The 21,478-nt window shown below is 36.8% G+C and overlaps 3 protein-coding genes across 3 annotated transcripts in view; 2 read left to right on the plus strand and 1 right to left on the minus strand.

The window, feature by feature from the left end:
- The window catches only part of LOC110447386 (G patch domain and ankyrin repeat-containing protein 1 homolog), a 52,522-nt gene extending 32,477 nt beyond the window's left edge, over positions 1–20,045 (minus strand). Inside the window, exon 1 of the mRNA XM_021493037.1 lies at positions 19,406–20,045. The gene's annotated coding sequence lies outside the window, so the exon portion shown is untranslated. The remainder of the gene's footprint in view (positions 1–19,405) is intronic.
- LOC110447385 (alpha-L-fucosidase-like) lies at positions 210–10,835 on the plus strand. Its single transcript, XM_021493032.1, has 8 exons — positions 210–610; positions 3,084–3,190; positions 3,938–4,068; positions 4,785–4,918; positions 5,266–5,363; positions 5,755–5,887; positions 6,479–6,649; positions 7,704–10,835. Exons 1-8 carry the CDS (start codon positions 273–275, stop codon positions 7,957–7,959), a joined length of 1,368 nt encoding a protein of 455 aa, XP_021348707.1. The 5' UTR covers positions 210–272; the 3' UTR covers positions 7,960–10,835.
- The window catches only part of LOC110447389 (serine protease inhibitor dipetalogastin-like), an 8,019-nt gene continuing 3,575 nt past the window's right edge, over positions 17,035–21,478 (plus strand). The window contains exons 1-4 of the mRNA XM_021493045.1: positions 17,035–17,145; positions 17,248–17,334; positions 18,285–18,467; positions 18,970–19,134. Coding sequence (XP_021348720.1) covers positions 17,112–17,145; positions 17,248–17,334; positions 18,285–18,467; positions 18,970–19,134 — 469 coding nt within the window. The 5' untranslated portion in view covers positions 17,035–17,111. The remainder of the gene's footprint in view (positions 17,146–17,247; positions 17,335–18,284; positions 18,468–18,969; positions 19,135–21,478) is intronic.

A 21,478-nucleotide genomic window follows, 5' to 3' on the forward strand; every position in this document is an offset into this window, starting at 1 on the left:
TCATTAATTAATTATGTTTGTAGTTTGTAGTTATATCATATCATTGTTTTATGTAATCTCTTTATGCATTCATGTACTGTATGTGTTTTAGGGCTGCATGGAAGATTAGTCTTGTACTAAATGTGTAACCCTCTTTAAATAAAGTTATTATTATTATTACTTGCATTTTGGGGACATATGCAAGTCTTTGAATGCATGTCAAGCGTGTATGTGACTCTGATCTGAATCATGTGAGCCTCCTCTGGATTTTGACACCGACGTTTACGCTGAAGATGTCTACGCGTCTATTCATATTATTGTGTACATTATGTTGTTGTATTGCCATAAAATATGAACCTAACTGGGATTCATTAGATTCTCGTCCCTTGCCGAACTGGTATGACGAATCTAAAATAGGAATATTCATCCATTGGGGCGTGTTTTCTGTGCCGAGTTTTTCGTCGGAATGGTTTTGGGAGTTGTGGAAAGGGCAGAAGGTTCCAGGTGTAGTTGATTTTATGAACACAAATTACAGACCAGGCTTCACATACGCTGATTTTGCTCCCAAATTCACAGCAGAATTTTACAACGCCGATCAGTGGGCCAACATATTCGACGCATCGGGAGCAAAGTATGAAAAGGGCATAATCTAAAGTTGTTGTAACTTGTAAGGTATTTCGTACATGTCTTTGTCAGTGTATATAGTATGTGATGGGCTCATAACTTTTCCCCAAAATGAAAAAAATATGGAAGTTGGTTGGTATACCCATGTCAAGAACAATGTCAATAATGACCTTTGCAGAAATTAATTGTCGAATTTATTCTTGATATTGTCTGAAAAGTAACTTTTGAATGCAGAATTTTAGTGGCGCAAAATTGCATCGAATATTATAATTCATGAAAACGCTTACCTGTACATGCATTTCTGAAGTATCCTTGTGTTGACTATTATCGAGAAGAATTTAAGAAAATACTTCAAATCTCAAGAATGATGACATGTTTTTTTATTGGATATTTAACAATAATTCGTAAAGCTAACAAGGCTATTGATACAAGTCAAGCCAGATTACCTGAGTGAGAACCTGAAGGTGTTTTGAAAGGTGTACAGGTAAAATCGCACTTGCTTTGCATGCTTTTGCCCAACTTCAGGCAGCCTTGTTGGCTTTATGCTCAGTTGTGATTTATTTAGTGGAAATATATGCTATTATTCTGGAGATTTGACAAATTTTCTTACATTTTTCTCGATAATTGTCAATAAATGGATACTTCAGGAATGCATGTTCAGGTAAGTTTTTTTCATTAATTCCATTATTCATTGCAATTTTGCGCCACTTGAATTCTGCATTCAAATGTTACTTTTCAGACAAAGTCAACAATATTTTCAACAAATAATTTCTGCAAAGGTCGTTATTGACATTTTTCCTGACATGGGTATACCCACATTTTTATACTATATACACTGACATGAGCCTGTATGAAATACCTTAAAACCATTTACGCCTACTACTGTGTAGGCACAATGGTGCATAAGGATAATAATTCTGCATTTGAGTAACAGTTACCCATTCAAAAACATTTTCACTTAAATGGGAAATGAAGTTCTTTTAACAAGTGTAAACTTAAAAGGGTGTCATTCTTTAAACATGATAAATAAAAAATACAATGAGGTACTCGTGTAGGCATACAATTGTTTTCAAAAATATGTTAATTCAGTTTTTTATAATCTTTTTGAATATGATAAATTGTATCACATGCTATCTAAGTCCGTGCAATCACACACATAAATAAATTACACTCGTCTGTCTCATTTGCACTTGATGATCCCATTTATAACACATTGTGGCCATCAAACAGTGAAAGAGAAAATTCCAAAAAAACCTGTTTCGACAATGGGCAAACTCAGCATCAAGAAGTAAAGCTTTCACTGTGAGAGCAGCATGCATGAAACAGTACCAGAATTTGTGATATCTTCTCAAAATACATTTTTTTTTTTTTTAGACGACCTGGTTTATAACAGATCCGAACTTTAAAAAAAAATCTTGAATCTAAATTTAAGGGAACTAATCTGTCTACATCGTACATTATCTAGTATATATTATATTGTACATTTTGTTTTTATCGTTAGTATTAGGCCTGTTATATGTACTATGTATTGTATGATTTTGAGTAGAGTGAAGAAGATAATGTTCAAATCCTGTACCGAAATAAACTTATTACTTAACACTGAAGTCAATAGAGAAAAAAGTCAGTGATATGGTTTCTTATCACAAAAAGTTCAGAATTAATCACTTTTTGCATACAAATGTACTTCATTGTGTTGTTTATTGGATTTAGTTGAAAGAATAATGCCCTTTCATGCTCCAATTGTTTCAAATAAATTTGTTTCTTTTTGTTTCACTTTATCCCATTTCTGTATAATATTGTTACTCAAATGGGTAACTGTTACCCAAATGCAGGATAAGTACATACTTGAACCTCTCAAATTTTTTGTTCTGTATAAAACTCGTTCAACTGGGCCTGGAATTTAATACTCTTCAAGTAGCTATATATCAACTGGTTAAAGCAACTGTAATATGATCAAAGATTTGAATCCCATTGCATTTTTACCGTACTCTCAGGCTACTGTTCTTGATTTTTGTTTTCGTCAGTTATTTATTCATAAAAATTCCCAAAAGACAGGGTTTATTTTTTAAAAAGGTAACATTGAACTATTGCCATGTTTGTTTAAAAAACAATTCTTATCCTCCATTGAGTTACAGTTGTTGGCAGTGGTAAGGGTATCATTAAGGGAGATAACTTTGGTTTTACTTTAACATTTTGCCAAATAACATCATTTTGTTTGTTGATGTTTTTCTATATTAATATTTCTATTTGTATGTTTCCTTATATTTGTGAATCTATGAACATTTTTTTGTTGGAATCTTTATAGAAAGATTAGATTTGATTTACCAAGACTATAAAGATTCAACAAACCCTGTCAATGAAAGTATGGTTCACCATATGCATAAAGGTCAATCTCGTAAATAATAGTTAAAGACTATAAGGTTACATAGAATTTAGCTGGATATGATCATGATTTAAAGATTTTGAATTTTCATTTTTAGGTATGTAGTTTTGGTGACTAAACACCATGAAGGCTACACAAACTGGCCATCAAAATATTCTTGGAACTGGAACTCCATGGATGTTGGCCCCAAACGGGATCTCGTAGGCAAGTTACTAGATTTTGTATATCAACAAAACAATTGACTATGGAAACCATTTGAAAGCAATTCAATACTTAAGATATATATAACAGTTTTGAAATCTTTTCATTTGATATAACAATTGTAATAAATGTGTTTTATCATGTATGCATATTTAATGAATAACAGTCATCTTCCAGTGAGGGTCTGTGGCACCCGACGTTATTATTATGTTGTCATAAAAACAATGATGTCAACAATTGTAATACAACATTTATAGCTGATATGAATGCCATACAGTTGTTAATCTTCTGATTTGAGGCAAATGAACGCCTTTTAAGTCTTGTCAAAAGGTAGATTGATACAGATATGTCAAGATTTCAAAAATTCAATGCAGGTGATGATTAATAAAAATACAGATCATTGCATGTAAGGACAAGACATTACAATTAAGTTTACTAACAATATACATTTGAAGAATCATGTTGCATCATAAACTCAAATTTAAAAGATTTATTATTTAAAATAGAGGTATTTTTTGGTACTGAATGTGATCCATTGTCTCCATAAACACTAGGATTTTCCTACATTTGCCTTTTTTGGGGGGACAAAACAGTATTTGAATGTAGAGTTAAGTTTGTTGATAAAATTGCAGAAAAATGTAATCAAAAATATTAAATATAGGGGAAAAGACCAATCTATTAATATTTTTTCAATAACATTATTACTGCTTCACTTTCTTTATGCATGCATATGTGTGATGTTATCCTCAGGGGAGTTGGCTAATGCTGTCCGCAAGAAGCAGGGTATCAAGTTTGGAACCTATCATTCTCTGTTTGAATGGTATAACCCTATGTATCTCAGCGATAAAGCAAATGGTTTTAAAACTCAAGACTTTGTGAGAGTAAGTTGATTTGCATTTACTGTATATGTCTGTGAAACTATTTAATCATCAAACCACACAGGGAAAAATGTTGACTCTTTTGTCTGGTTTATGAGGTAACAACTATAATAGAAAATATGCATGTTACTTGAACTTCAGTTTATGATGTACTGAAGCTGTACTATTGCTTGCAAAACTTTGCCTTGTTGCTTATTAATCCGGTCTCCTCTCACTGAAACTTACAGAACTATAGTTTTGCTTGATGTCCATCTGCTGGCTTTCTATTCAAATCATGTCTGGATCATAATTAAATAACTTTATACTGGTATCAGATATTATGATAAGACTTGGTATACACATGTACCTTTGCAAGGCACTTTCACTATCAGTATCTTCAACTAATTAAAGACCATAGTCATTATAACAGGTCAAATATCAACTGACCATTTTTGTCATATCGATCAATCCATGACTGGTTCATTCAGAATGACTGCAGAAATTTGTTTAATTTGCACACACAAGTATTGCTTTTCCTCCTAATGCAAAAAAGAGGAGAAATGAAAGATATTTTGTTACATTAAGGATTGGTATAATTGCTGCATAATTTGTTACAGAACTATGTTAATGTGATTGTATGCATGAGTTACTGTAGTATCATGGCCAAATAATATGTTGAGGTAAGGGGCATAACTCCATTATGCTGTCAACGCTATACATTGTACATATACTTGTGTCAGGAGAAGACCTTACCAGAACTCTACGAGTTGGTGAACAACTACAAATCAGATGTGATCTGGTCGGATGGAGACTGGGAGACCACAGATGTTTACTGGAATGCCACTGAGTTTCTCGCCTGGCTCTACAATGAAAGGTATATCTATATAACTCCCTAACTTCTCTGGTTTGTCGTCATTGTAAACCTCTTGGTCTGTTATATTGAAAGCTGTACATACAAAATGAATATATAACTGCTGTTTTGTTACTTTGTATTTTTTTCTCATGATTAAGATTGCCCTAGGTCCTAAAGTGACAGACAGATTGAGTATTAACCCAAAACGCTGTACAAATAAGGACAGATCACACGTTATGCATTATGACCAGTATCAGTAATAGTAACAATACTATGATCAGCATAACTAGAATTGCCATCGTGATCAGTCTAAGAAGAGATGACATTATTAGGATCACTTTATACTGTGCAATGTGTGTTTTTTCCAGCCCAGTCAAGGACAGTGTGGTGGTGAATGACAGATGGGGCAAGAACATCAGATGTAAACATGGTGGCTTCCTGAACTGTGATGACCGGTTCAACCCAGGTATGCTGTAGTCATAGTTAATAGATATTTCATCAATCTAGCCATTACAGTTGTTACCTTACACATAAAACATATTATTTATGTATACAGTCTTATCCACCTAATCATTCAGAGATACCTGAATGTGATCAGTTCAAACTTGTGTATCTGGATATGAACAGTATATATTTGTGTATCTTCTAAACGTTTCATCATTTCATCAACTATGTGAAACACATAAGAAACATTTTTTGTATAATGTAGTGATGAGGCTGTTATACTGTGTAGGAATGAGACTGTTGCACTGTGCATGTCTATATTAAAGACTATTGCACTGTACACATGAGCCTGTTGTATTGTGAAGTTATCAGCCTTTTGTACTGTGTAGTAATTAGAATATTGTACGGTGTAGGTGTGCTACAGAAGAGGAAGTGGGAAAACAGTATGACTATTGACAAGTATTCATGGGGTTATCGTCGGCGGGCCAGACTGGATGACTTTCTTACTATGGACGACATAACCAAAGAAATAGCTTCAACCGTCAGGTATACATATGTTGTCTTTACAACAATAACATGGTTTAATAAGTGTTTTAGTGAAGTCGCTGTCAGTAGTAAATGTAAATAACATGAGCTGTTATCACCTAAGCTAACAGGTGAGCCCATCTAACGGGAGAGCTGTGTCCATCACAATGTACACACAGCCCGGTCTGAGAAACATGTTTGGCAATATTTTGTTAGGTAATTGAATGAATTTTAAGAGAAAGAAGAAAAAGGGGAACTTAAACATACATTTGTAGTCAATGCAGTGCTTAATCAAATGAAGGATGTTGTTTTGAGGGTTCACTGAACCAGGTACAAATATATATTGCAGTACTTGTCATTAGAAATTATTAGTAACGTTATTGTTTCATGTTTTATTTTGTATAGAGTGGACATGCTTATATTAATTTTAGATTTTCTTTTTTATTTCATTCACCCTGAAGACACATTTGAACTCTTCCAATTAAAAGGTTGGAATAGTTCATTATGGAATTTCAGGGGTGAATGTGTTAATTGTCAGACCGTACAGTTCTAATGTATATAAACAATGTAACCAATGGAATTTATTGTACATATGTACTTGTTCATTTGTAGTTGCGGAGGAAACCTGCTGATCAACATTGGGCCGACTCATGATGGTAGAATTGTTCCCATGTTCGAGGAGAGACTGCGACAGATGGGGGAGTGGTTAGGTGTAAATGGAGAGGCAATCTATGCCTCAAAACCCTGGTCTCACCAAAATGACACGCTGTCCAGTGGAGTCTGGTAAGACCAAAATTTTACCATTTGTTTAATTGTTTTTGTTGTTTAGAAAAAGTATAAAGAATTTAAAAAATAGCATTAATACAGAAAACTATCAGTATACAGATAAAAAATAAGGTCACCAAAAGTATTTGTGAGTTGCCCACATATACACTGTATTTCATACATCTCTAGCTTTGAAATGAAATTGGAAACTGTAAAGGACATTGATTGATGTTTTATCAGCCAATATTTTAATATTTTTCCGTAAAGTTATTTACAAAATATGATCACTTTTAATAGTTGTTGTTGGAAATAAAATTGCATCGCCATTGTTTTGTAACACAAAGGATACACATGTAATGGCATTGTAAAATCGATTTCATCTTAATAACTTGTCATACCTTGAAAACCAGTTAAAACAAATTTATGAAAATATTTTCAGATTTTTATTTAGAAAAAAAAAAGAAAAAAGGTAAAAATGTATGAAATTTTTAATAAATTTGGGCAAATCACAAATACTTCTGGCATGAAACTGTATGTTGCAGTTTCTTGAAAATTACTTTATGATGATAGGATCAATTACAAATAAGACTCATGTTAGTTCATTGTTTCAATTATATTTTCAAAGCAAAAAAACATTGAAATTGTAATTCCTCTTTAAAGAAACTTGCACAATTTTACAATGCACAGCATTTCCATTGATCATGGTAAACAGAATTCGATCAAATGCAACGTGCACTGTTGCTTTGATGATGAAGTGTTTCATCATGACAATATGTCAACATGTAAACTGAATAACTTTGGCCTCATTTTGATAGAATTTTGTTACTGAGGGGTTTGTGAAATGTGTTACAATGTAAGCATAACAGCTATGAACAAAACTAGGTTTTTGTACCATAACATAACTTTAGAGGTTTACACTCTTTTCACTTTTATAAAGCTAATAGCTGAATTGAAGTTGTAAATTTGTCTCTAATTTATTATCAATAAGGAGACTTCCATGAGCATCAATTAAAAAGATCTTATTTTTACATAGGGCTTGTACGTTACTGGACCAATTTCTTCCTATTGACAGGTATACCTCCCAGAAGTCACCTAATGGGACGTCTGTATACGCTATCGTGTTAGACTGGCCGGATAACAACGTCCTCAAGTTAGGGGCACCAGTTGTCTCCCCTGTCTCCAAGGTTTCTCTGTTGGGGTATAGTGGACAATTGACCCTCACGCCTGGAGTCGGGTCAGGGGTCACTGTGACCATACCCCCCATCTCTATCAATGAAATGAAAGTGCGATGGGCATGGGTGTTCAAGTTTACAGGGTTACAGAACTGAGGAAAACTTTGTTACACCGTGTCATGTTCCAGTACACATGTGTCTGGTACATAACTCTACAATGGACGTGTTTGGTATCGTAGCACATTCCTCCACAGGTTTACACTCCTTTAAATCTTATACATATATATAAATTATAGGGATGGATTTGAAACTTTGTTAATTGTCATAACTGTGATATCAGTGTGAAGGTTTTCAATTGTGATTAAATAAGGTAAATGAAATTGTCAGACCTGATGTGTCACTAGACACAAAATGACGGACAAAGATGACAGGGGTGAGGGGTGGGGAAGGAGGGATCAACTGGAATCAGGGTGTCTTGCTGTGACCATTTTTTTTCTCCATATCTGCTTATTTGTTCAAGAAGATGTCTCGAGACACATGCTATATATTTATTTTTAATTAGGATAATTGGATGATTTTCTTGAGACTTGTGTCCCTTTCCTTCATAAAATTGTTCATGAAGTATTGCTACTTACGATTTCCACTGATATTGATGATTTCTGGCACACATGCTCAGTACAAAAGCAATATTTTTTTCAATAGGAGTCATGTCCCATTTCTGATTTCCTTGCATTTAAAAGAAAAAAGAGCAGAATGTATATTAAATTATAGATTTATTTATATGTAAGAAGTTAAAATATATCAAAAGTTCATCTCAGTGAAATTTGAAATATGTTTTGTAGAAATGTCCCAACATTTGTAGCTTCTTTGCAATGTGTGTAAAAAGGGTTGGGGTGGAATTTCATATGTACATGTCTTTATCAGTCTGATAATGTCTTTTCTACATCTTTTACATAATTTAACACAAGCTATGTCACTGAAGTTATATCTCAGTAATATGGCTGAGCTTGAGGCCTGCATACAAAAAAATGTAGGTGACATACCAAGGTGTCATTAAATGATAAATACATGTGTTCAAGATTATATGACCGGTATTTACTTTGTACTATTTATTTTTTCTACATTATAATCATATATATTTCTTACAAGAATGCATTTTTCAAAAAAATATTTTTATATCCGTCAATGTCTATCACTTTCGCATTTAGAAAAATCTTTTTTTATACCTTACTTTCAATTTGTGCATTTAATTGTCCACAAACTGTTTCCTTAATAGCCTAACCTGTCAATGTTCTACAACACTACCAGGATCATGAACTATCCAGTCACATTTTCAGTCCTGAAGGTGTTGGTCATTTAGTTTTGCTTTTACTGATCTTGTTGTGTGGAACATTATCAAATGATTACAGTGATGGCAGTAAACCAAAGTAGTTGACTTATACACAGCATATCATTACAGGTTTACATTGCACACCAAAGTTACTGTCTAAGCCCTGGTTTAGTCCTGTATTTACAGCATATTATTACAGGTTTACATTGCACGCCAAAGTTACTGTCTAAGCCCTGGTTTAGTCCTGTATTTTTTTCACTTTTCTTCATACACTTGAATGTAAATTTATATAAATTGGTCCGGTTAAGTTATCATTTAGCTTGTTATGATAAAGATAAGCAACGCTGAACATTAAGTTATAAATGTGATTTTAATATCATTTCGATGTTGTAGTTTGACACTGTACTGTAAGCTGTATTCATGTGTCATTAGTTAATTGGTGAAACTTCTGAATACTGCTAACTTGGTTCTGGTTTTTGATAAAATTGTTGGAATGAGGGAATGGCTTTCTGGAATAGGTCGTTATCTAATGCAATCACTGCCTAAAACAGAACTTAATTCAGTCATTGTCATGGCTTGACAAACGGACCAATCATTCTTGAATCTTGATTATTTCATATTTTTGGGAGAGGTAGCAGGTCAAAAGGATTGCAAAATTATCCTTATTACATACCATTGCTTTGTTTAAAAACGGAAATAGTCACCTTCAATTATCCCAGTGAGACTATATGGGGATCAATTGTACAGTTATTTAATATTTGGTGACAGTAGACACAGAGACTATCTCAAAGGAAGACAATGTGATTTGGAAGTATATTGGCAGATTCCATTTTTTGCAAACTTGATCTAAGAGTCCCTTGCATTGTGTTGTAATATTTGTCTATAAACTACAGGTATTGATATAATCAGAAGAAAATATGCAATTCAACGTACATCAACACTTTTTCATAACATTTGTTCTTTTGTTGATTTTCGTTTCACAAGTTCTAGTTAGTTTACTCAACATATATCAAAATATCTGATTGTTAGCATTTGTTTTTACAAAATCTATATACATAAACTATTAATTATTAGTGGACTATTTCGATGCTTTTATACTTTGTATATATGTTGATCTCCACATCAACACAATTGTTTATAAATTACTTACTTTCCTTGTTGACTGTATCTGCTCTGTGTGCTCCATACAACTGTGCTTTTTTCATTTTTTTGCTACACTTGGCGATTATATGTTTACATTTCATGGCACTTGTCCAACATGAAGTTACCAAAATGTCATTGCAAGCCAAAACCACAAACCATGGAACGCTATAATACAACTAAGGTGTGCTTCGGTAATTGTGACAAAGCTAATCTAACTTAAACTTGAATATTATCGGCTGGAATTTATCAAGAGATGGTATGCTTGGCATGAATTAGATACATTATTTGGAAAACTTCTTATGAGTGAGTTTTTCTTGTTCATGAACGATCCTATGTGTATTGGTTTTTGTTGTATTTTGGTTGTGAACGTGCTAAGATTGTTTCATTAAGCTTCAGACACATTCTTTTTAAAGAAGGTGACACTTATCATAACCTTTGTTTTTCGCTCATTGTAACTACTTAATGTCTATGCTCACAACCAGAATGTTCCATTCTCAGGTACGATTTATGAAAGTTAAATTCAGGATAAATAATAAAAAAAGAAATCCTGTTTGATAAATATTTTGTGTTTTCTTCCTTTGTGTACATATGAATGATGCCCAACATCATCTACAATTTAATAAAAGTTTTGTTCCGTAGTTAATTGTGAGCAGATACATCAAAAATAAGATCATACCTCAGTAAGGACAAGAACATTGTGTAACAGAAGCTGAAATAAAACTTTAAACGAAAAACAAAATGAACTTCCTAGGGATAGACTAAAATATCAATAACTCTGGGTAGTAAATATTGATGATGTGTGGTAATATAATTGACACGACATGTAGTGGAGATGTACGTTGACCTTGATCCCTCTATTTTTACCACATTACCTTTATATACAACTCTCACGTGTTGTACACGCCTGGCGACGACAGGTCCTAATACATTAACTTAGAGGCTCCGAAGGCCTGTATCGCTCACCTGGAAATGTAAGCAAAATTGAAGATGAAATAGCCAAATGTTGCTGTACATGTGTTTCATGGTTAGTCAGGGGTTATATTTATATGCAATTGGACAAAATACTGTCATTCCTACATGAAAAAAAGGATTTTGAAGAATTTGCTATGTTTCCACTATTGGGCAATGCCGGTCAGACCCACTGTTGATACAAAATTAGTTTCCCTTCACCCAAGAATACTTTAGACCAAATATGGACATAATCCTGTCATTCCTACAGGAAAAGAAGGATTTCAAAGCTATTTTTCTATTTTCCCTATTTGGCCCCACCCCTCTGTCCCAGGGGGTTAAAACAACACAGTTTATACAAAATTGGTTCCCCTTCACCAATGGGTGCTTCTTCCCAAATTTGGACAAAATCCTGTCATTCCTACAAAAGAAGTATTTTGAAGAATTTGCTATGTTTCCCCTATTGGGCTCTGCCCCAGGGGGTCAGACCCAACGTTTATATTAAATATAGTCCCCCTTCACCAAAGGATGCTTTAGACGAAATATGGAAAAAATCCTGTCATTCCTACAGAAGAACTTGAATTTTAAAGAATATTCTAAATTACCCCTTTTGGGGCCCACCCCTCAGGCCCCGGGGTGGGTGGGGGGGGGGTAGGGTCAGACTCACGATTTATACAAAATTGATTTCCCTTCCCATAGGATGCTACTGTTCAAATTTGGTCAAAATACCTTAATCCAACAAAGAAAAAGAATATTAAAACTATATCTCTATATCCTTTATTGGCCCCGCCTTTATGTCCCCAGGCGGTCAGGCCAACCGTTAATACGCTATTGGTTCCCCTTCATCAAAGGGTGTTTCATACCAAATTTGGACAAAATCCTATCATTCTTACAGAAGAAGAATGATTTTGATGAATTTACTCTTTTCCCCCTATCGGTCTCTCCCCCCAGGAGGGCCACACTCACTGTTTATAAAAAAAAATTGCCCAAAGATGCTCCAGACCAAATTGGGGTGAAATCCCTTAATCCCTATGGTAGAAGAAGGATTTTTAAAGGTTTTACCTATATTTCCCCTATTTGGCCCCGCCCCTTTGCCCCCAAGGGGGGGGGGCACCAACCGTTTATACAAAATTGAATCCCCTTGGTCGAAGGATGATCCCGACTAAATTAGAATAAAATCCCTTAATCCCTACGGAGAAGAAGGATTTTAAACGTTTTACCTCTATTTTCCCTATTCGACCCCGCCCCACTGCCACCAAGGGGACCACACCCACCGATTATACAAAATTGTGTTCCCTTGGCCCAAGAATGCTCCAATCTAAATAAGATGAAAATCCCTTAAACCCTACGGTAGAGGAAGGATTTTAAAGGTTTTACCTCTATTTCTATTGTTTTGTCCCGCCCCTCTGCCGCCAGGGGGGCCACACTCACCGTTTACAAAATTGAGTCCATTTGGCCTAAGGATGCTCCTGACCAAATTTACTCAAAATCTACTTGGCCGTTCAGGACTAGTAGCGTTTTAAAGGAAATGTTGACGGACGGACGACGGTCGCTACGGTATGGCATACTTCGGACCAGGTGAGATAAACTAAACCAAATTTGGTAATAGCATCTTGAGGGCATGGGGAAAACGATACAAAGAAAGGGGCTGAGGAACTTCGACCGAATTGTAGCTAAAAGAAAAAGAGGCGCTGACTACGTATACCGGGGCTGGTTAGATTTCAACCAAATCGTTAAGGTAACACGCATAAGGATAAAAGTTATACAAATAAAGGGCTTACTCTCCTGGGAATTCTCTTCTCAAACTACTGGTCAGATGCAACTTGATTTCCAAAATAGCCACATAAGCTTTCTGAATTCGGCTCGTGTTAAATGTTATGGCCTTTGGTTCATATTATACCAAAGTTTGTCATCAACTTTCACCAAACTTGTAATCAATACTTATTCTTAAATTGTGCCGTGTGTTCCTCTTTACATTGAAACATGTTCGTGGTGTTTTAGATTAAAAACGACAAAGAGGAACAATTCTTAAATAGTTTACAAAATGGTAAGGTCCTATAAAATAGAAAAATAAAAATAAAAATACAACATTTATATAGCGCCCTATATCATTTGTAAAATTACTCTAAAGCGCTTTACATCATATGGATAATAGTATTAGTTATAATTGTGAAACAAAAACAAAGGCTTACAATCACTTTTATACATTTAAGCAAGCAGATATCATCGCAATGTGCACATAAATTAACAAATAAAGAGTCGCATTTACATGACGTCTCTGCAAAGAGCCTAACATGCAGACGTGAAGTGGTGAGTTTTGATGTCCCTCTTGAATTTGGCCAGGGTATTTGACTTTCTAATAGCAGATGATAAGCTATTCCAAAACGTGGCCGAAACCCTCCCAAAGCATCGGTTTCCATAGGTCACAGTACGAGATTTTGGGACACTCTACAATGATTCTGACTCTGATCGCAGTGATCGTGACGGCTGATACAGGGTGACAAGCTCCTGTAGATACTGGGGAGTTGTTCCATTTAATGCCTTGTATGTGTACACCAAAGGTTTGTACTGCAACCTGTATCGTGCAGATAACCAGTGCAATGAATATAGCACAGGCGTTATGTTCTCTCTCTTTCGAGTACGAGTAACAAGCCGTGCTGCAGTGTTCTGGGCCCTCTGCAGACGAAAAGTTAAAGCAGGGCGTTACCATAATCCAACCGAGAGGTAACAAGTGAATGCACCAAAATCTTGCATGCATCTGCAGTTATAAACTGCCGAATACAGCCGATGTTCCTGATATGGTAGTAACATGATCCATGTTCAGTGACTATGAAAGTATACCCCTGGGATTTTAACAGCTGGGACAGTCTCAATAGTTCTGGCACCGATCTTGAGCTGGAGAGCCATTGTTTGCTGACACTTTAGGGAAAAGACGATTAGTTCCGTCTTTTCCTGATTAACCTTTAGCATATTGGCGTTCATCCATGTACTGATATCTGTCAGACAAGCTTCCAGATTATCTGAAATTGTATCTCAACTGTCCTTTGGTTTGATGACCATGTACATTTGTGTGTCATCAGCATAGCAATGATAGCGAAGGCTATGGCGACGACAAATCTCTCCAATCGGTTTGGGGTACAGGCAATATTTTCGTGGTCCTAACACCGACCCTTGAGGAACCCCGAAATCTAGTGCTTTATCATGTGAGGTGGTAGATCCAATGGCAACAGTCACTCCATAAGAGTACTTCAGACGTTTATAAAGTATGCCATGGTCGATGACGTCAAATGCAGCTGACAAATCCAGCATAGCAACCACCGCTCTGCACTTGTTATCCAATGCAGAAGCTATGCCGTATGAGGGCCGTCTCAGTAGCGTGTCCCATGCGGTAGACCGATTGCATGTTGTCATGGGGACTGTCTGCATGGAGATGAGCTTCTAAACGCCGGGACAAAACCTTCTGCAAGATCTTAGACAGAAAAGGCAGATTTGATACTGGGCGGTAGTTCTTCAACTCCTCCTTGTCTATTTCAGGCTTCTTCAACAATGGTCTAAGATGTGCCTTCTTGAAACACAATAGAACCTTTGACTCAGTCAATGGTTTGTTCATGATTGAGTTAATCAAAGGAAGCAGTGCTTCAAGACATTTCTTTGATAGGTCTGTGGTCAGTGGATCAAGCTCACAGGGCTTCGATTGCGAGGTCATGATGATATTGCGCAACTCGTCCTGTGTTGTTGGTAAGAGCTTTGCCAATGGTTCTCTATCAAATTCAATCCCAGCAGTCATGACAGAGATATCATTGTCAGCAGTAGAGTTCACTTCGGCAATATTTTTCCTGATCGAGCTGATTTTATTCAGAAAGTAATCACTGAACTTGTTCGACAAGTCTTCTTCAGAATTACAGATTGGTAGGATAATTTCACCTTGCTGGCCCAATATGTTTTTGGTGAGTCTAAAAAGCTGTCTATGATCCTTACCCCACTCTTCGATTCTTTCCTAATAATAAGCCTTCTGAATGAGAAGTGAACCAACTAGCCGACATTGTTCAATAAATCAGTTGGTGAACGGCTAATTTGGTCCGTCGCCACTGTCTCTCTGCTTTTCGACGGTTCTGTTTTTCTACGCGGAGATTTTCATTAGACCACGGGGTATTCGGTCTCACAGTTATCACTTTATTCTGCAGAGGTGCGTGTTTCTCTATAAGGGCTTATATACCAGATGTGTATGCTTCAACAAGATCACCAATCCCGCCTTCAGTAGATTGAAGGGCGGAAGAAGACTGAATGTCATTGTTGAAATCTGGTATTGAAATTTCGCGGAATTTCCCGAATCTCACTTCTTTCCTTGCACGATCTGGCTAACTACAATTCAGTTTTGCGTGGACAGCAAGATGATCACCAGATTGGTTCTCCTTTACATCATCTAGACATGGATCAATCACTGAAATTGCTCTATTAATGACTGAGTTATGACCACATCCAGTGTGTGGCCATGGGTGTGTGTAGCTTCTGTCACATGCTGAATCAGACCCCTGGAATCTAGTAGCCCAGAGAACTGGCGAGCATCAACATTAGATAGATCGTCTAAGTGGAAATTTAGGTCACCCGTGATTATAATCTCTTGTGGTACAACAACTTGGTGGTCTAAAAAGGTAGACTATTCATAAAAAACACTGTATTTCGGATGTTTAGATGGCGGAGGCCTGTAAATGATACACAATCTAAATTGTTTATCACCAGCAATGACAGAACAATTCATGTGCTCAAAGTGTGTGTATGTCTCACACTTAGGCCTTTCTTAAACAGAACAGCCACCCCACCACCACGTGTGCCGAGTCTGGCATTGTAGAATCCTCACTAAGGTAGTTACCTTTAGATAATTAAGTAAACTACGCTATTTTTCCAATTTTAACATATTCTAAAATATGAACTGTTTCTTGTAACAGTTCAATATTTTAATATCGATTTGCCCACTGACCTTAATAATAAATAGTACAAAAATTCTAATACATGTACTTATTTAATATTCCCACTAGGTTATTTAGAGTACGTAGTTATATTAATACCAAAATGAATACAGTCTAAATGGTATGTGACTGACGGGCGTATATTGTTACGGCCCCGGGTACATGTTATACTTGTTTATAAATACTCACCGGTATTTCGCTGATTTTGTTTCATAACTTCTATTTGATTGGGCACATCCCTTTGCCTGCATTCTGCTAAATGTCAAAACTGCGTCAAGTGCTATCCTATATATCGGTACTCGGCAGTATCCACACCTTTGTAAATAATATCATAATAGCGTCGTATCATGACGTTAAATGTCGACGTCACGGTTGGCAATTCCGTCTTTGCGTATTGCAGATTTATCTTCTCTTGTGAGCAGGGATTGATTGTTACGTCATTTGTTTGTGAGAGTAACGTCATTAATTTTTGAGGAAACGACGTAATTTTCTCACACAAACCAATGACGTAACAATCAATACCTGCTCACAAGAGTAGATAACTCTGCAATACGCAAAGACGACTATAGCTTTGTACTATTTCATTTATTATTCAAAATAGAAATATTTCAGATTAAATAGTGCCAAAAACGAAAATTTGTCCAAAAGCTATGCAAGTGTTAGAAAGCCCAATATTCCTTAAATCACATCCTTACAATAATATTATTGTAATGTAGACGTTTAAAAGTTATCGGTTATTTGCTAAACGACTGACAGTCTTTGGACGAATTTCAACGCCTGTGAAATAGCACTGAGAGCAAGATAAGCGGTTTAACCGCTGTAGAGGTCAGCCCTATCTAGTCCATGACGAGGAGTAGCAGTCCTGCGATAAGTACAGACCATCACGATCACAACCTTTCCTTATCACACCGACTACCAACATGTACACACTCGCCGTTTTTGTGACAGTTCTTGGTAAATTGTTAATTATTAATTGTCGATTTATGATGTTATTATTTATTTGTTGTTTAGGAAACGAGTCTTATTATTTGTGTTTATAATTATTCCGTTTTGTAGGAGCTGTCTATGGACAGTCACATCTATGTGACAGGATCTGTAACTCCCAGTATAGTCCAGTATGTGGTACTGACCGTCACACATACAGTAAGTCTTCATAGCACTTTATTGAACGCCAAGTTAACATACAATCTATATCAAATTAATAGCACCCATCTTCATATACTTGGTAGGTCCAATTATGCATTAAAGGTTAAATTCAATTGCCGATTGAAAATATCTTTAATCAATTTCATGTTATATTCGAATATTTGCACCTATCTACTTAGACGAAACGATATGGGCAATTGAAATGAACATATCTTCAATTGATTTGAACATATCTTAAAAATAATTTTTATCTATCTCCATTTTTTTCAATTAATTGAAGTTTAGGGCAGGTGTGTAAATATATGTTATTTTAGCGTTCCATGGTATTACGGATCCCCAAATTAACAAATATTCAAATGATTGGAGTTTCGTACAATTCAACGGAGACTTTTTCATATATAGTCAAGCTCTCTTCGATTAAAATAAGGATTTCTTTAAGTTAATTGAAGATGTGCATTTGAAGATATCCTAAATGGGATTGAACATCTATCTTGAATTTGGTTAAATATATCTTCAAATAAGTCAAACTTTCACTGTGCTTCATTTCTGTCCGATCAAATTCTTTTGAGGTTTGGACGATAACACATTCCATATTTTGCCTCATTTTCCATCATAAATCCTGTAAATCAAAACATACATATGTTTCGTTGCTTGTCCAAAACACTGCCACATCGGTACCAGCACCGTTTGCTCGCTTAATGTGGGTTTACACAGTGAACCTATTTCCGCATTTTTGAAAGTGTCAATGTGGCCAAAGTTGTCCTTTTTGTATCAGGGTTCTATTTTGTCTATGTTTTTCCTGTTTTCAAGTTACTTCAATCAAGGATGCATACTCTCAGTTGTTCAACCGACATCATGCAATTGTATTAGTGTGACCTTGGTTAGTATCCTACATCATGTTTGTAAGTTAATTTTGATAACACATTTGTCCAATTATCCAACTTCAGGTAACATGTGTAAACTACAAATTGCTGAGTGTTACGCTCGCCTTAAAGGTCAGCACATGACCTTGGCCCATACCGGAAGTTGCCGCTCCATCTCGACTCAGCCTCACTCTACCCATTGTGACACAATCTGTGATGACGAAAGTGGTGACAGCGCCGTGTGCGGCAGTGACGGTATCACATACGGTAATATCATGTTTTTAACATGACATAAAGGATATCTATCATTAAACAGAGACATTGATTTGGTAACATTTATGGAACCTGTTTAGACGTTATACGCGCAGTTGACGTTTTACTAAATATGTTAATAATAAAGGATTTAAGCAAAACGTTTGCCCCATTAAAATCACATCAGCCAAAAGGTTTTTGTCCATAGCTTGAATTCCCTGATCCAGGCAATATTTTGTTTATTTCAGATTCTGTTTTAATTTACGTACGTTACGTTATATCGATGCATTGAATTACAACACCTTTCTTTAGTATGGAAAAATGCTTAGGGAATATTATATATAATTAACGATGTGATTAGAGTACATTTATGAAGTATTGTGAAGACGGTCGGAATTTTCTAATGTAAAATAAACCTCATTAATGAATAAAGACCCGAAGTGCAATTTCAGTAAAAATTATAAACATCATTTTGTTTGTCAAAATTAACATGGATTTGCTGCACTGGGTTTTTTAGATAGCCATTGCGACTTTGAAAATGCAAGGTGTCTGGCCGCTAGGCAACATGGTTTGCTGAGCATCCGACACACTGGTCAGTGTACGCAGACGGACCTCAACTGCCCAGTCCATTGTGACACTAAGGAGATAAGCCCGGTATGCACCATTGGGAACCACACCTACCGTAAGCATGCATGAGTATAAAATGTCGTAACAGCGACGACATCGAGATATCACTGATAACAACGGCTAACGACGCGTTACAAAGTCGGAATATTGTCCAATCATCTTAGCATTAATAATATACCCATTTGGCAAAAGCTAATGCTTTAAAGATGTAACGCACTTCTAGTTATATACATTTTAAAAGCATTGAACATTAGACACATGCTATAAATTCAAAGGTATGTGTGATATTCGTATTACCTTCAAATTGAAAAGAAAGCTTGCTATACCTTATAATGCTTTGCCCGTGGACGTTCTTTTTCCGAATGGTTATCCTGTCAATTCCTTGTTTTTAATCTCTGTATGTCTTTGTTGTTTTATGTTGACTATCCATTAGGTATTAACATTGTTGCAACTATTATTAAAGTCGATGTTTGTTCTGTATTGGTTGTCTACCATACCTACACTGTAGTGTGGTTGTTGTTTGGTCGTAGTTATCGGTTACAAATACATTTAAGTGTGAGTATTTGTTCTTGTACACTCATATTCAAGAGCAGAGCTGGGATTATTCGTTGTTCTCTCTCATAAAGACCATAAAGAATGGCTATTACATGTACCTGATCGTCGTTGTCTATCACACAGGCACAGTAGTGGTAGTTCACTGTGGGGTGATTGCTTGTTCATCGTTGTCTGTCATACAGACACAGTTGTGGGAGTTCACTGTGTGGTGATTGCTTGTTCATGGTTGTCTGTCATACAGGCACAGTAGTGGGAGTTCACCGTGTGGTGGTTGCTTGTTCATGGTTGTCTGTCATACAGACACAGTAGTGGGAGTTCACTGTGGGGTGATTGCTTGTTCATGGTTGTCTGTAATACAGGCACAGTAGCGGGAGTTCACTGTGGGGGGGTTGCTTGTTCATCGTTGTCTGTCATACATGCACAGTAGTTGGAATTCCCGGTGTGGTAATTGCTTTGTCATGGTTGTCTGTCATACAGACACAGTTGGGGGAGTTCACTGTGTGGTGATTGCTTGTTCATCGTTGTCTGTCATACAGACACAGTAGTGGGAGTTCACTGTGGGGTTATTGCTTGTCCTTCGTTGCCTGTCATACATGCACAGTAGTTGGAATTCACGGTGTGGTAATTGCTTGGTCATGGTTGTCTGTCATACAGGGACAGTAGTGGGTGTTCACGGTGGGGTGATTACTTGTTCATCGTTGTCTGTCATACAGGCACAGTAGTGGGAGTTCACTGTATAGTGATTGCTTGTTCATGGTTGTCTGTCATACAGGCACAGTAGTGGGAGTTCACTGTGGGGTGATTGCCTGTTCATGGTTGTCTGTCATACAGGCACAGTAGTGGGAGTTCACGGTGTGGTGATTGCTTGTTCATGGTTGTCTGTAATACAGGCACAGTAGTGGGAGTTCACTGTGGGGTGATTGCCTGTTCATGGTTGTCTGTCATACAGGCACAGTAGTTGGAGTTCACTGTGGGGTGATTGCTTGTCCTTCGTTGTCTGTCATACAGGCACAGTAGTGGCTGTTCACTGGGGGGTGATTGCTTGTTCATGATTGTCTGTCATACAGGCACAGTAGTGGGAGTTCCCTGTGGGGTTATTGCTTGTCCTTCGTTGTCTGTCATACAGGAAAGTAGTGGCTGTTCACGGTGGGGTGATTGCTTGTTCATGGTTGTCTGTAATACAGGCACAGTAGTGGGTGTTCACTGTGGGGTGGTTGCTTGTTCATCGTTGTCTGTCATACAGGCACAGTAGTTGGAGTTCACTGTGGGGTGATTGCTTGTCCTTCGTTGTCTGTCATACAGGCACAGTAGTGGCTGTTCACTGTGGGGGGATTGCTTGTTCATGATTGTCTGTCATAAAGGCACAGTAGTGGGAGTTCACGGTGGGGTGATTGCTTGTCCATGGTTGTCTGTTATATAGGCACAGTAGTGGCTGTTCACGGTGGGGTGATTGCTTGTCCTTCGTTGTCTGTCATACAGGCACAGTAGTGGGAGTTCCCTGTGGGGTTATTGCTTGTCCTTCGTTGTCTGTCATACAGGAAAGTAGTGGCTGTTCACGGTGGGGTGATTGCTTGTTCATGGTTGTCTGTAATACAGGCACAGTAGTGGGTGTTCACTGTGGGGTGGTTGCTTGTTCATCGTTGTCTGTCATACAGGCACAGTAGTGGGTGTTCACGGTGGGGTGATTGCTTGTCCATGGTTGTCTGTCATATAGGCACAGTAGTGGGAGTTCACGGTGGGGTGATTGCTTGTCCATGGTTGTCTGTCATATAGGCACAGTAGTGGCTGTTCACGGTGGGGTTATTGCTTGTTCATGGTTGTCTGTCATACAGGCACAGTAGTGG

This window comes from Mizuhopecten yessoensis, unplaced genomic scaffold (assembly GCF_002113885.1).
Source record: "Mizuhopecten yessoensis strain PY_sf001 unplaced genomic scaffold, ASM211388v2 scaffold3339, whole genome shotgun sequence".
Taxonomy (NCBI): Eukaryota; Metazoa; Mollusca; class Bivalvia; order Pectinida; family Pectinidae; genus Mizuhopecten; species Mizuhopecten yessoensis.